The 12,000-nt window shown below is 56.5% G+C and overlaps 1 protein-coding gene across 2 annotated transcripts in view; it reads right to left on the reverse strand.

Moving 5' to 3' along the window:
• Nucleotides 1–12,000, reverse strand: part of VDR (vitamin D receptor) — a 38,352-nt gene that overhangs the window by 2,512 nt on the left and 23,840 nt on the right. For both annotated transcript variants that reach the window (XM_062597277.1, XM_062597278.1), the window contains 5 exons: nt 9,060–9,190; nt 2,418–2,602; nt 1,762–1,885; nt 1,030–1,201; nt 315–466 (listed from right to left, as the gene is read on the reverse strand). In XM_062597277.1, coding sequence (XP_062453261.1) covers nt 315–466; nt 1,030–1,201; nt 1,762–1,885; nt 2,418–2,602; nt 9,060–9,190 — 764 coding nt within the window. The remainder of the gene's footprint in view (nt 1–314; nt 467–1,029; nt 1,202–1,761; nt 1,886–2,417; nt 2,603–9,059; nt 9,191–12,000) is intronic.

Here is a 12,000-nt window from a genome sequence, read left to right on the forward strand (position 1 = left end):
GTTTTCCTTTGGGAGTTGACGGCTCTTTCCAGCCATCCAGGCAGACTGCAAGATGCACACGCATCCCGCAGCACGGAGCTCGGAGGGAAAACAGAGCCCAGCTGACACCGGGAGGGGGGCTCAGCCTGGCCGTGACACTGCTGAGCTACTGCTGGCTCTCGCCGGCCTTGCAGCCTGCCAACACATCTCTGTTTACAGACTACTCAGTGCTGGATTTTTGCATCTGAATTTAAGGCTGGGGATGACATTTCTTGGCCTGCGGCCAACGGGAGAGCGCCCAGCAGCACGGGCTGCTCCGAGCCTGGCACCTTTACCTTGGGTGACATCACTGATCCTGTACTTGAAGTCGTTGCTGCCGCAGGTCCACGTCATGTCCTCCAGGGTGAAGGACTGGTTTGAACGCAGCATGATCACCTCAATGGCGCTGGATTTCAGCAGGGCGATCTGGTCTTCTGCTGTCAGATCCCTGCAAAGGGGGAAAGGGGTTGGCGTGAGACTTCCCTGATGAGCAGGGGAGAAGTTCACAACGTTCATGGGCCAGGTTCTCTCTCAGTAACCTGGTGCCTTTTCTGGCTACATCCTAGGGCCATCCCAGCTTCTCCCTCTGCCTGAGTTTCTAACAAAATTAAGCAGCAGGTGGTTCTGCAGCCACATTTATTGAGCGGCATCACCCAGAGCCCTGGGCACCAGCCTTGCTCTTGCTGTGCTGGAGTTAAACAGGATCCACGGTCCTTCACAAACCGGAACAGAGACAGCTTGCATGGCCTTCAGTGTCTTTCTCAGGAGCTCAAGCATTTTTGCTGACAGAGCCCAGGAGAGCAAGGCTAAAGACAGAAAAAGAGGAACCTCAGAAGGGAGGGGAGAGAGAAAACACAAAAGTAGCCATGGAGCTGTGGAGGGAACAGAGCCCGACGTACAGCTGTGAAGAGGAAAGAGAGAAAAATGAACTGTCTGTGGAGGGTGGCAAGAAATGCATCAATTCCAGTGAACAGACAGCCACACACTCTGTGTCTGGAAGCGATATCTCACCTGAATCCCGGGATCATTTTGGCAAAGCCGATCACCTTCTGTATGCTGTAGCTGACCAGGTCCGCCAAGTGCGGGAGCATGGAGAGGTGGGAGAGGTCGATGTTCACGGAGGTGCTCTCGTCGTTCTCCTCGGAGAGGACCAGGTTCGAGAACATCGGGGGCTCCACGGACTCTGCAGAGAGGCAGACAGGCAGGTCAGAAGGTGCCTCAGCCACGGGCACCCATCCCGGGCGAGGGCAGAGACGCCAGCCCGGTGCGCAAACGCTGCGAGACGGGTGGCTCCCGGCATCCATCCTGCGGGGAGGATCTGTGCGCTGTATTCGGGTGGCACGGGCCGCACAGAGCAGGTGAGGGGTGTCTGGGTGCCCTCGTTCCTGCTGGGGCTCCGGCCGTGCATTGGGAAAGGGGCTCCATGGGGCTGCGTAAGGGCAGCCCCGGCATGTACACCCCGCAACCCGTGGTCCTCCAGTGGTCCGGGCATCAATCGTGTCTGGGGCAGTGCAGATGCAGCCCAGCGTTCACACTCACGCTCCCCTCAGCCTTCCTGAGGAGCCCAGGCACACAGAGGTCCGTGGGGACAGCACTTCACGTGCTTTTAGCTCACAAACAGCCTCCCCCAGGCAGCTCTTAAATAAATTCTCCAGAAGAGGGAAAACAAGCGTCTAAATGGCTTGATTTAGATAAACCTGCTGCACTTCCAGGCAGCGCGTGGGCGCCCACTGAGCGCGGTACCTGGAAAAGCGTTGAAAGCATCGGAGCCAAAGAGGTCAGTGGAGTCCTCCGATGACAAGTCCTGAGTGAGGATGGAGGAGGACCTCGCTGCCACCCTGCTGCTGGTGTTGCTTCTCACGGGCGGCTGGAGGAGAGAGCAGGATATGAGGAACAGAGCTGGGAGAGCAATTTGGTAACGGGCGTTCACCTGCCGCCAGTGGTGTCAAGATATTGGCACTGGGACTTCTAACTCGTCTCCTGGGGCTGTGAGTCAACCTAGCAAGAAATTTGGGGGATGAAACAGGGAAGGTGTATCTGGGAGAGGAACTGCTTGGATTTGGGAGCGGAGCAGGGATAGGGAAGGGCTTCTCCTTGTTTTATCTGGCGCTGTAGCCAGCGGCCAAGCTCTCTGCGGGAAGTTTGCCCGTGCTGCCTGGGGGCCTGGCCTCCCCTTTCGAACTGAGCATTTGCAGGTGCCAAACAGAAACAAAGACTTTCAAATCCCAGTAAATAACATTTGCTGCTTCTGCTCAAAAGCCGAGATTGTGCCTAAGCAGAGAGCCCTCCAGTACAACCACTGCTAGTTGAATTTTCCAGCAGGCAGCTGTGATGGGGAACGAGGGGGGCACTGCTGGGATCCTGGCACAGGAATGGGGGCCGGTGTGCCCCGGCCGTACCCGGAACTTGGTGAAGTCGGAGTACGTGGGGTCGTAGGTTTTGTGATGGGCCTCGAGGAGGATGTCGATGACTTTCTGCTGCTCCTCCGAGAGTTTGGGCTTCAGGCTCTCCTTGAGCGCTTCCTCCTCCTTGCGCTTCATTATCATCTCGCGCTTCCTCTGCACCTCCTCGTCCGTCAGGATGACTGTGGGAGGGGAGAAAAGGGACAAGCGTCAGAAACCAGCACACGGAAGCAGAGACTGAACCAACCCCGGGGCCGTGGCAGCCAGCAGCACCCAGCAGCATCGCCGTTTCATCGCTAATGAATCATTAAAACTGCATCGTTTCCATCCTGCTCTTCTCCTCGACCACCAGGTCAGGGCTTCCAGCCACGAGACCGGCGCTGTTTATAGCCCACCTGGGTGCTCTTGGGGGAGGACCAGGTGCAGCGAGGTCGTACCAGCGCCGCCACCGCACGCCTGCCCTGGACGGCAACCTCGCTGCTTACTCTGTGCCTTCGGGTGAAAGAAATCACCGTCCTGCGAGACACGGGCCAGCGGGTTCACCTCGCTCCAGCGTGCTCCCCGCGCCGTTTTCAGCGCCTGACAACAGAGGGAGCCCGATGCGGCCGCCTTCGGCACCGCTCAGCCTCCGGCTCAGGCTACGGCGCTGCAGCGGGGACCGGACAGTCCGTTTATCTGGCAGCGCTTCTGCAGCTCTGGCCCATCGCAAATAAGCTAAGGAAACACTCGAGCATCTCCCTCCTTCCGTGCACAGATATATATTGCTTGTATTATGGGTGACATCCATGGGCAGCAGCCATGGGTTGGACGCGAAGGTGATGCACAACGCTTCTCCCCATTTACTTTGGGAAGCATCAACCAACATTGCCTTTGCGAAGAGCTTCAAGACAGCACAAGGAAGCACAAGGATCCTAAATTCCTGCACAGCAAGGTTGAAAGAGAAGAAAAGTGGCAGAGAACTGTAATGATTTTATACCTTGACCCAGTTTAGGGTAGCAACAACCTTATGCTCTCACCCAAAGTCAAAGATTCACAAAAGCTCTCTTTAACACACAGAGCCAGCAAAGCAAAATCGAAAGGCAAGCCCTAAAAATAGCACTTTGCATTTGTCAGGACGTTATTAGCTTTTTAACCAGCCATTAGCAAAAAACCCCAAGCGCAGTATCTGATGACTGGCGGCCTTCTGCCTGCCTCAGGCTGCGCGGGGATTTGACGCTGGGCGAGTCGAGGTGGAATCTGGAGCAAAGAGGTTGGCACAGGGAGACAGGGGCCTGGGGCTTGAGGCGGTCGCTCGAAGGAGCTATTTGCAGCCCTCAGTCCTCCTGCCGTGTTTCGCCGACAGCGTTTTTCCAATACATTTTAAAACTTGCACAATCTCAGGGAGGACTGGAAGGTCTAAGAAGCAGGGAAACACATGGTTCGGGCCGAAAGGTCGCTCCCGTGATCGGCACATTAGGATTAGCTCCCTGGAGACAGCGCAATTGCTTGGAGAGGGCGGGGAGGGGGAAGAGCAGTGCGAACAAGGGGTTAGTAAGCAAAGCTGGGCCCGATCGTGGACCCCAAAGGTGAAAAACCCAGTGGGGAGGAAGAGGAACACATCAGACCCCACCTGGGAGCTACACGTGATGAAGGAAACGCTCAGGAATGAGGAACGGGACCCCGCTGCCCGCAGGGAGAGGGCTCAGCCCCAGGTCGCTGAGCATCGGGGCTGCAGCAGGGATTATCGCAGGTGTCCAAATTAGGCAAATCTAGGATCCTGCAGATTTCCAGATCCTGCAAGTTCTGGAGAAATTAGCAAACACCCACGGGGCTGTTTGGAGAGAGCAGCTGTTGGGATGAGACTGCAAGGCATTCCTCTGCCTTTGGGAAATCCACCCCTCGAACTCGCTTGCTGCTTTAGTCCCCATCGCAGCAACCAGGCGAGAGGGCTGGGCTGGTCGGCTCCTCCGGCGGCTCCAAATTCCTCCTTGTGCAGCCTAGAGTTGAAGGACGGCCACTGGGACACGACCCGCTCACCCCCAGCACCCGAGAGCCACTCACCCCTCAAGTGAAGGAGGAGGAGGAGACGGGAGGGGAGGAAGAGGGCTGGATGCTCCTACGCTGGTCCCGTTTTTGGGCCGCTCACGCTGCCGCTTTCGCGAGCGGTTACGCCACGACTGGGGTTTCAGCTTGGCCTCGTTGCGATTAGCCTCCTTTAAACGCTCAGCATCGGAAACGTTTGCTTACAGAGGACTGTCAAAACAGATTTGTTTCCAGCGCTTGCCAGGAGAAACACGGAGTCTCCAACACTTCTCCGGCTGGTAGGAGCTGGGAAGCAAAAGCACTTCCCAAAGCATCGCTCCTGGGGGGCGAACGGATGCCAGCCCTACCCTGCAAGGCAGCCAGATTCCCCTCTACGGGGACTACGTAACGGAGCACCGAGGTCCCCCGTTTGTCCCAGTGTCCCTGGAAATCAGAGAGGAGGAAAGCTTGCAGCGGGGGGGGAAAGCAAGGGGGGGAACAGCAGTGGCTTAAATCACAGCTCCTGAACCAGCACCGGAGGGCAAAGCGGAGCCCTGATGGCAGCTGCCCCGGCTACTGCTCGCTCCCCTGCCAAGCAGGTCACGTCCCGCCGACGCGGCTGAGCCACGGCTAAGCGAAGGAACGTTCGCACGGCTTTCGGAGACGCCTTTCCAGATGCTTAGCCGCTGCCGGCCTCCAAGGCCGCTCTAATTACAGAGGACGCTGGGCATTTATAGCATGTGCTTCAAAAGCCCACGGGGAGCAGAGACGCTTCCCAGCCGGCGCGTGAACGCCAAACTCCGCCGAATGACGTTTTCCCGGGCGGCCGCAATTCTTCGCTTCCTCTAACGTTGCCGCTGCGCCTCCTCGCCTGGCTCCGACGTCAGCGCGGGGCCCGGAGCACAGGCGTTGCACAACGCGGCTCCCCGGAGCGGGGAATAACACATTCCTCGTTCGGGGCCTCGGGGACTTTTTTTTTTGGTTTAGGAACAGCAGCCTTTTCAGGGAAGCGGAGGAACGCTGGAACCGGCGCCGCTCCCAGCACCGCTCCGCGCTTCGGAGGACGACGAGTCGTTAAGAACTGAGCTGGAAATAGCTTTTGGATGGCTTTCGAGGGGGCTCTGCGCTGTGCGGCGAGGGGACGCGGCTGCCTCCGGGGTGGTCGGGCCAGGAAGATGAGCTTCGGAGAGGGTTATCCCCTTCCGATCCTGTCCCCCCCGCCACGTCCGCTTAACTCGGCCCTGTGCGGCCGCCCCCGCTCAGCTGCCTGCTCCGCTCTGCGCATCCCTCCAGGCTGCTTCAGGAAATTCCCCCGCTTCCCATTTCCACTCCTTGCCCTGGCTCCCAGCTGACGATATTTCTGCTCCGTTCCCCTCCCCTTTTGGGGATTTGCGGCACAGAGGACGTAACTCCGGCCTCGTGGCGGGAAAGCTCCAGGGCGGCCGAGAAGAAACCCGTCTGCCGTGCCGGTGCGTCATAAACCCCGCAAACCCGATAAAAGCAGGGGCAGAGGGGCTGCGAGACGCGATTCACCCGAAGGTTAGGGGCGGCTGCGGAGGCCGGCGCTTCGGCCAGCCCCGCACCCCGGCGGGACGCTGCGGACGCGGCTCCCAGCCCCAAAACAAGGGGAGCGAACGGGCTCTCGGCCAACACCAAGAGACCTGTTCACATTTTATTCCCCTTTAGCTCCTTGCTGACCCAGCCCCGGCCAGCCAGCGGTAAAGCCCCCACTCAGTGCCCGGTGGGAGGCAGATCCCGCCTCCGGCGGCTGGACCCGCTCCGGAGAGCGGGATCAGGTGATCCGCACGTCCCAACCGGCCCTGCCGGGGCCAGCGGCTCTGCTCCCAGTGCTGCGGTGAACCTGGGAAGGTTTCTGAAGCCGATTCAGGTGCAGAACAAGCCCGCGGGCAGGTGCTTTCGAAGCCGATCTAAGGTAGTTTTAGCCATCCACCTCTGCTATCCCGCTGCAGCAGATGCTTCGCAGGGGTCTAGCACAGGGTGAGCGAAGGGGGCAGCCAGGCGCCAGCAAGGCTGCCCCAAAAGGAAAACTGCTCCGGAAAGCGGCGTCTAGAAACGCTCCTTCCTCCGTTTGCCGCCCAGGCTGCTAGACGGAGCTCGCCTCCGCTTATCGCCCGCTGCCCGGCCCCGTCCGCTCGCCCTGAGCTTTACCCCACGCCGATAAGACAGGCGGAAAACCACAAATATTTGCTAACGTCGCCTGCGGACAGCTTGGGGCGAACCTTCGGCGTTGCGGCCGGGCCATAAATCAATCTGATTGCCTCGTCCGCCCTGCTGCCGACAGCCCGCCGCAGTCTCCAGCCCCCCGGGGCCGGCTCTGACCCTCGCTGCTCCCGTGCGGGAAGGCGCTGCCCCCCTCGGCGCCAGCTCCCAACGGAGGGCGAAGGTGGGGGACGCCAACAGCCCCCTCCTCGAGGCAGGGGGGCTTTGCCCCAGGGCGATTTCTGCCACTTGATTTTGGGAAGCGAGGCGGCCGTGCTGCTGCATGGGTTCAGGCTGCGAGAGCTCCGCAGCCTGGGGCTGTCTGCATCGGAGCCCAAATTAACGCAGACGCCGAGGCCACCAGGCTTTGCCCTCATGCTGCTCACGCCGGTCATGTTTTCTCCTTCGGATCCCATCAGCACCAGAGCAAAAACCGAGCTGCCGTGGCGTCCGTCGCGGCAAAGAGTGCTCAGAGAAGACACCAACCCCCATCATGAGTTTAAAGATTCCCTGCTCAACCTAAAAATAAATAGCAGCACACTTTGTTCCCTTGCATTTAAGCAGCAAAGTCCACGGGAAGGCTATTTTTAGTCTTTCCAGGTTAGGTTTCATTAATAGAGCAGCAGTTTGCTACCCAGGGTGTTTACAAGTTAACTCCTGCAGGAGCCACCGTAGCCCTAGGACCTGGCCCTGGCTGGGGTGGAAACACTCCTCACATCGCTGCCGCCGAATGTTCCTGGCCAGCTCCTCTCCCGGGTAATTAGCTGGTGCAAGTCAACACAATCCCCTCGTTTGCAACAGTTACGCCAAAGCGGCCGCAGCAACCGAAGCCTCAGGCCCTCGGCCGGGCGCCTTTAGGGGCCAAGGACGGCGCGTTTTCTCCCTGCGAGGCTTCACGTGTAACGATCACAAGGTAACGTGGGCAGAAAAGAAAAGGCCGACGAAGGAAACCGGTCTCCTACTGCTCTGGAAAAGGCACGTGATGACACTCCAGAGATGATTTTCAAGCAGAAAGCACCTAACGGTGTCATCTCAATCATTTGCAACCCCTAGGAAAGCTGCTCAGATGCAGAAATAAATGCCAAAGCAGGAAAACTCCAAGTCTGCCTGTTGCACGGAGCTTTCTCCAGGTTGCTCAGGCAGCTATGAAGAGCTAGGCTGACTCTTTGCTCTCACCCAAAATGTTCACATAGCTTAAAACATTAAACCAAAGCGAGCGACTGCTTCTGCAGTGCAAAATATGGGACGTAATCATCTGCACTTCCCCACAGAGCAGCGACCATGGGCTCGACCCTCCCTGCACCCATGCAAAAGCCACGGTGTATTACCAAGTCTTTGTTTCTCTACCTCTTTTTGGGGCATCGCCGCTAGCTTAAAAGGATGCGGGGAGCTGCTCGACTCTTATGGACAAGTGGGAATTTAGGCATGTGTTTTGTAAACTCCTGCAAGTTCTCCTTTTCCGGAGGACGCAGAGCTGTGCTTCAGCGGCGCCCTGTGATGTCAAGCGCTGTTTGCTCTCTACTCATCGCGTCAGGCAGCAAGCGCCACTTAAATTTTCCAAGCTGGGTCAACTTTTCAGGTCCATCAATCATAGGACCTGATGTCTTGTTTGCAGAGTTTCCTAGCAGAAGGCTATTATTTTGGTTTGAACACTATGTGAACACCAGTCTTCTCCTGAAGCCTTTGGACGTGGAAAGAGCGTGTACGTAGGAGGAAGTGTGCCAAACAGATTTTATTTTTAAGAGCTGCTTGTCTATAAATATCATTGAAGAAAATAAATATTTGGCCAACATTAGTCTGTTTGGATTGGGTTAAAATCTACTTTGCTTCCTTTTCCTATTTGCTTAAGTCTCTGCCATGCACGTGGCCAGGCTCACGCTGCAAGAACAAGGATGCAAAAGGGATAGCCCGGAGGAAAGCGCCAGCAAATTCCATGCTCACGGAAATGAATATAGCGCAGTGTGTCCGGTAACGGGGAATCCCGTTCAGTTCTCGCTGCCGGCTTGGATACAGGGAGGAACGCGCAAAGACTCGTTGTGAGAGGACGGTGACTTCGCATAGGCAGGACAAGAGCAAGTTCAGTCCATCTAACCGGGCATTAAGCTGAATTAGCTGCTCTCACCGTGCAGATGCCCAACAACAGCCAGCAGCGGTAATTTGGCTCTAACGCAGGCCGACCCCACAGGTCGCTAACCAACACAGGAGCAGCCTCAACCGTTAAATCGGCTCCTCTTAATCATCACCCAGCAACATCCCCCGCCCTCTGCGCCCTCTCTGAGCCTGGCCAAGTCTTTGTAAAGCTCTCAAGCGTCACGCTCGCGTGCCTTCCTTCCGCGCCGTGGGTTAATCGAGAAGGAAGAGGCCGTCACGGCGCAAAGCCGAACCGCTCCGCCCGGGCCGGCGCGTCCGCGTACTCACACTCTTTCATCATGCCGATGTCCACGCAGCGCTTCAGCCGGCAGGCCTGGCAGTGCCGCCGGTTGTCTTTGGTGATTTTGCAGTCGCCGTTGAACGGACACGTGAACATCGCCTTCCTCTTCATGCTTCTCCTGGCGGGGAGCAGAAGAAGACGTCTTGGGTTAGTCACCCCTGTTTGATTGTGTAAGAAACTGCTCTAAACGTTGATGGGAAACAAACACAAATGCAACTTTCTGCACTACAAACTGCTGGAAAGACATCGCCAAGAACATGCCGGAAACGTCCTCTGACAGTTGCTCAGAAAGAATAAGCAGGAAAAGCTGCACCAGGTTGCACGAACAGACCTACTGGCCTGCTCTTAGAGGTTTGAGTGCTTCTTAACAGCACAGAAAAGTAGGGCTCATTGAAAGGACACAGCCTCCGAGTTCACCAGCAGCCTTCTGGTTCGCAATAGGTATTTTGAAGACAAAAAGAAAAAGGTTGGAAGGGTTCTAGAAGAACCCATACCTGAGGCACCGGCTGCAAAAGAAACCAGAACACAGGCCAGCATGTACCAAAGCAACACGTGTTATTAAACATTTACCAGCCTTCAAAGCCCTGCTTTGCTAGAATAACTGGCTGGAGCGCATGCTTCTGTGTACACAGAAAGAAATCTCACTGCAGGGTACAAGAGAAACAACACTTAACATAATAACCTCTCTTCCACCAAAACCGCACCGTGCCACGTTAATCCACTGCTACAATCAGGACCGTAAATCTTCCAAGTACAAAGGGTCAAAGCCACAGTTTCCAGCTAAAACTTGCTTCCCAATGCGGCTGTTCTCCGTGAGATCCACTAATGACACACTGCAAGCACAGCCGCGCTTTTACATCGGGGCGGTTTCTCCGCTCGGAGATGCTACATCTTCGCTCTGGAGGAAGAAAGCTACTCGAGGATCTGCCGCCAGCGAGCTGAGCTCGGGCCAGCCCTGAGCACGCAAGTTATCGCTAAATCCGCGGCACAAGTTTCAGCACGCAGATAAAGAGTCGCCCCGCTGGAAGGGATCGTTCTAGCAAAGCCCCCCCCCACCCCGCGACGCCGTTATCGCTTCCGCTGCCGGCACGCGACCCCCGGGCCCGGGAGGCTGGAATCGTGGATGCGCCAAACGGATGCCGGCAGGCCGAGACCGCGATGGCAGCCGGGCCGCCGGCCAGGAACGCCGCCAAGTCTGCGCTTATAGCGTTTAAATATAAAATGTGTTCTTGGGCTGCGGACCGGAGCGGCACACAGCATGCAATTAGGGGCTATTTTAGAAAGGCTGATGTAAACAAACAGCTTTTTACTCTCCCCGAACCTAACAGCTGAATAAATGCATATAGGAGAATTAATACAGGAGAGGCCGACTACAGTCTAGGGGGATGGCAGAGCCCTCTGCAATCCACCCAACACTGGAGACCAGCAACATCCAGTTAGGAACTGGTTTCGTTCAACGGCTCGTTCGCAATGTTTTGCTTGTCTCCAAGTTTCCCCCAAGAACAGCAGAGCCTTTGCTCTTACAGGTAGGGAGACAGACACCGCTGAACTGCATAAGGATTTGGAAACAAACACCCCGAAACGTCCCAGTTTCGGTGAGCAGCTCAGGCATTTTTTGAGCTTTCGAGGGCAGGCAGCTGGCTTGTCTTTTCCCCCGCAGCCTGGGGCAAAGCTGGAGAATGTACAAACAACGAGAGAAACACAAGGCCCTTGGGCAGGGAAAGAAGTCCCGGGCACGAGGGCAAGCAAACATTATGGTTTTGGTATGAAAATTGCAGTTTATTAGAATACAGGGTAGCTGGGCACAATAGAGGGTTTCTAAGAAGCCTCTTCTCCGCCCCAAGGGCCCTCGGCAACGACAGGCCACAGCGTTACATCAGCGGCAGCGAGCCCCAGGCACGCAGCGGGAGTACACGCTGTCCAGCTCCGTGGGCTTCGGTGTCTCTCTACAGAGCTCCAGAACCAGCCATTTCAAGGCTCATTTAGATCAGTGTCCCAGGCACGCTGCCGAATGTTAAAAATAATCTAGATCCCTCCCTGCCCAAACCAAGCCTGTGGGTAAGAGTAAACACGTCCGTGTCCAGCGGAAAGGAAAGTTCAGGTTTGCAGAGCTAGGAGCAATGTGCTCTGAGGTCAGGGCTGGCTGTAATATGGGCTGGAGAGGGGAGAAAAAAAAATTGGGAATTGCTGAGCAAAGGGACCACATGCAAACACAAGCATTGCAAGGCACAGGCTGCCCGAGGGTCTGCTCGGAGGGCAGGTACCTGGCACCCACCAGGGCCCTGCAGGACGCTCATCTCACGGGCGCAGAAACAGTCCTTTTGGTTTTGCTTTGCCCAGTGGATCTGTCCCCAGCGAGGGTACCACAGCCACAGAAGAGACCGCAATTTGCCTACCTTCGGGTCTGCGAGCCAGGAAACCTCATCACTAATCTCAGCATCTATCCTGTAACAGCAGCAATTCAGCTCTGCCTTCGTTCTTCAGTAGAAAGATGCCCTGTGGTCCTAATTAGCATGCACACAGCAGGGTTAACCCCCCCCCCCCAAATGGTTTTTAGAGTATTGTAAATTTTAAATTATGCAAAAGACAGATGGTAAATACTGGCCCTGGCCACCCCCTCGGGAGGGAGGGTAGAGCCAGGCGCAGATTTGCATCGCGTTGCAGGTATTATTGGTGCACTCTGTCCTCCCCCTTTGCCAGCCAGGATTGGTCTTCAAAGCAAGTCTCCCTCCGCATTTTTATTAGCGGCAAGGGCTCTCGCTACACACACGACTCACATTTAGAGAACTTATGAAACACCCAGTTTCCTGAGAGCTAACTCTACTCATAACCAAACCCTGCAGTGTCCTGCCTGGCCTGTCCCATTTGTCACCCTCCTCCCCCATGAGCTGGGGACCACAGAGCTAATACACAAGGAGTCATTTTGCT

This window comes from Rhea pennata, chromosome 29 (assembly GCF_028389875.1).
Source record: "Rhea pennata isolate bPtePen1 chromosome 29, bPtePen1.pri, whole genome shotgun sequence".
Taxonomy (NCBI): Eukaryota; Metazoa; Chordata; class Aves; order Rheiformes; family Rheidae; genus Rhea; species Rhea pennata.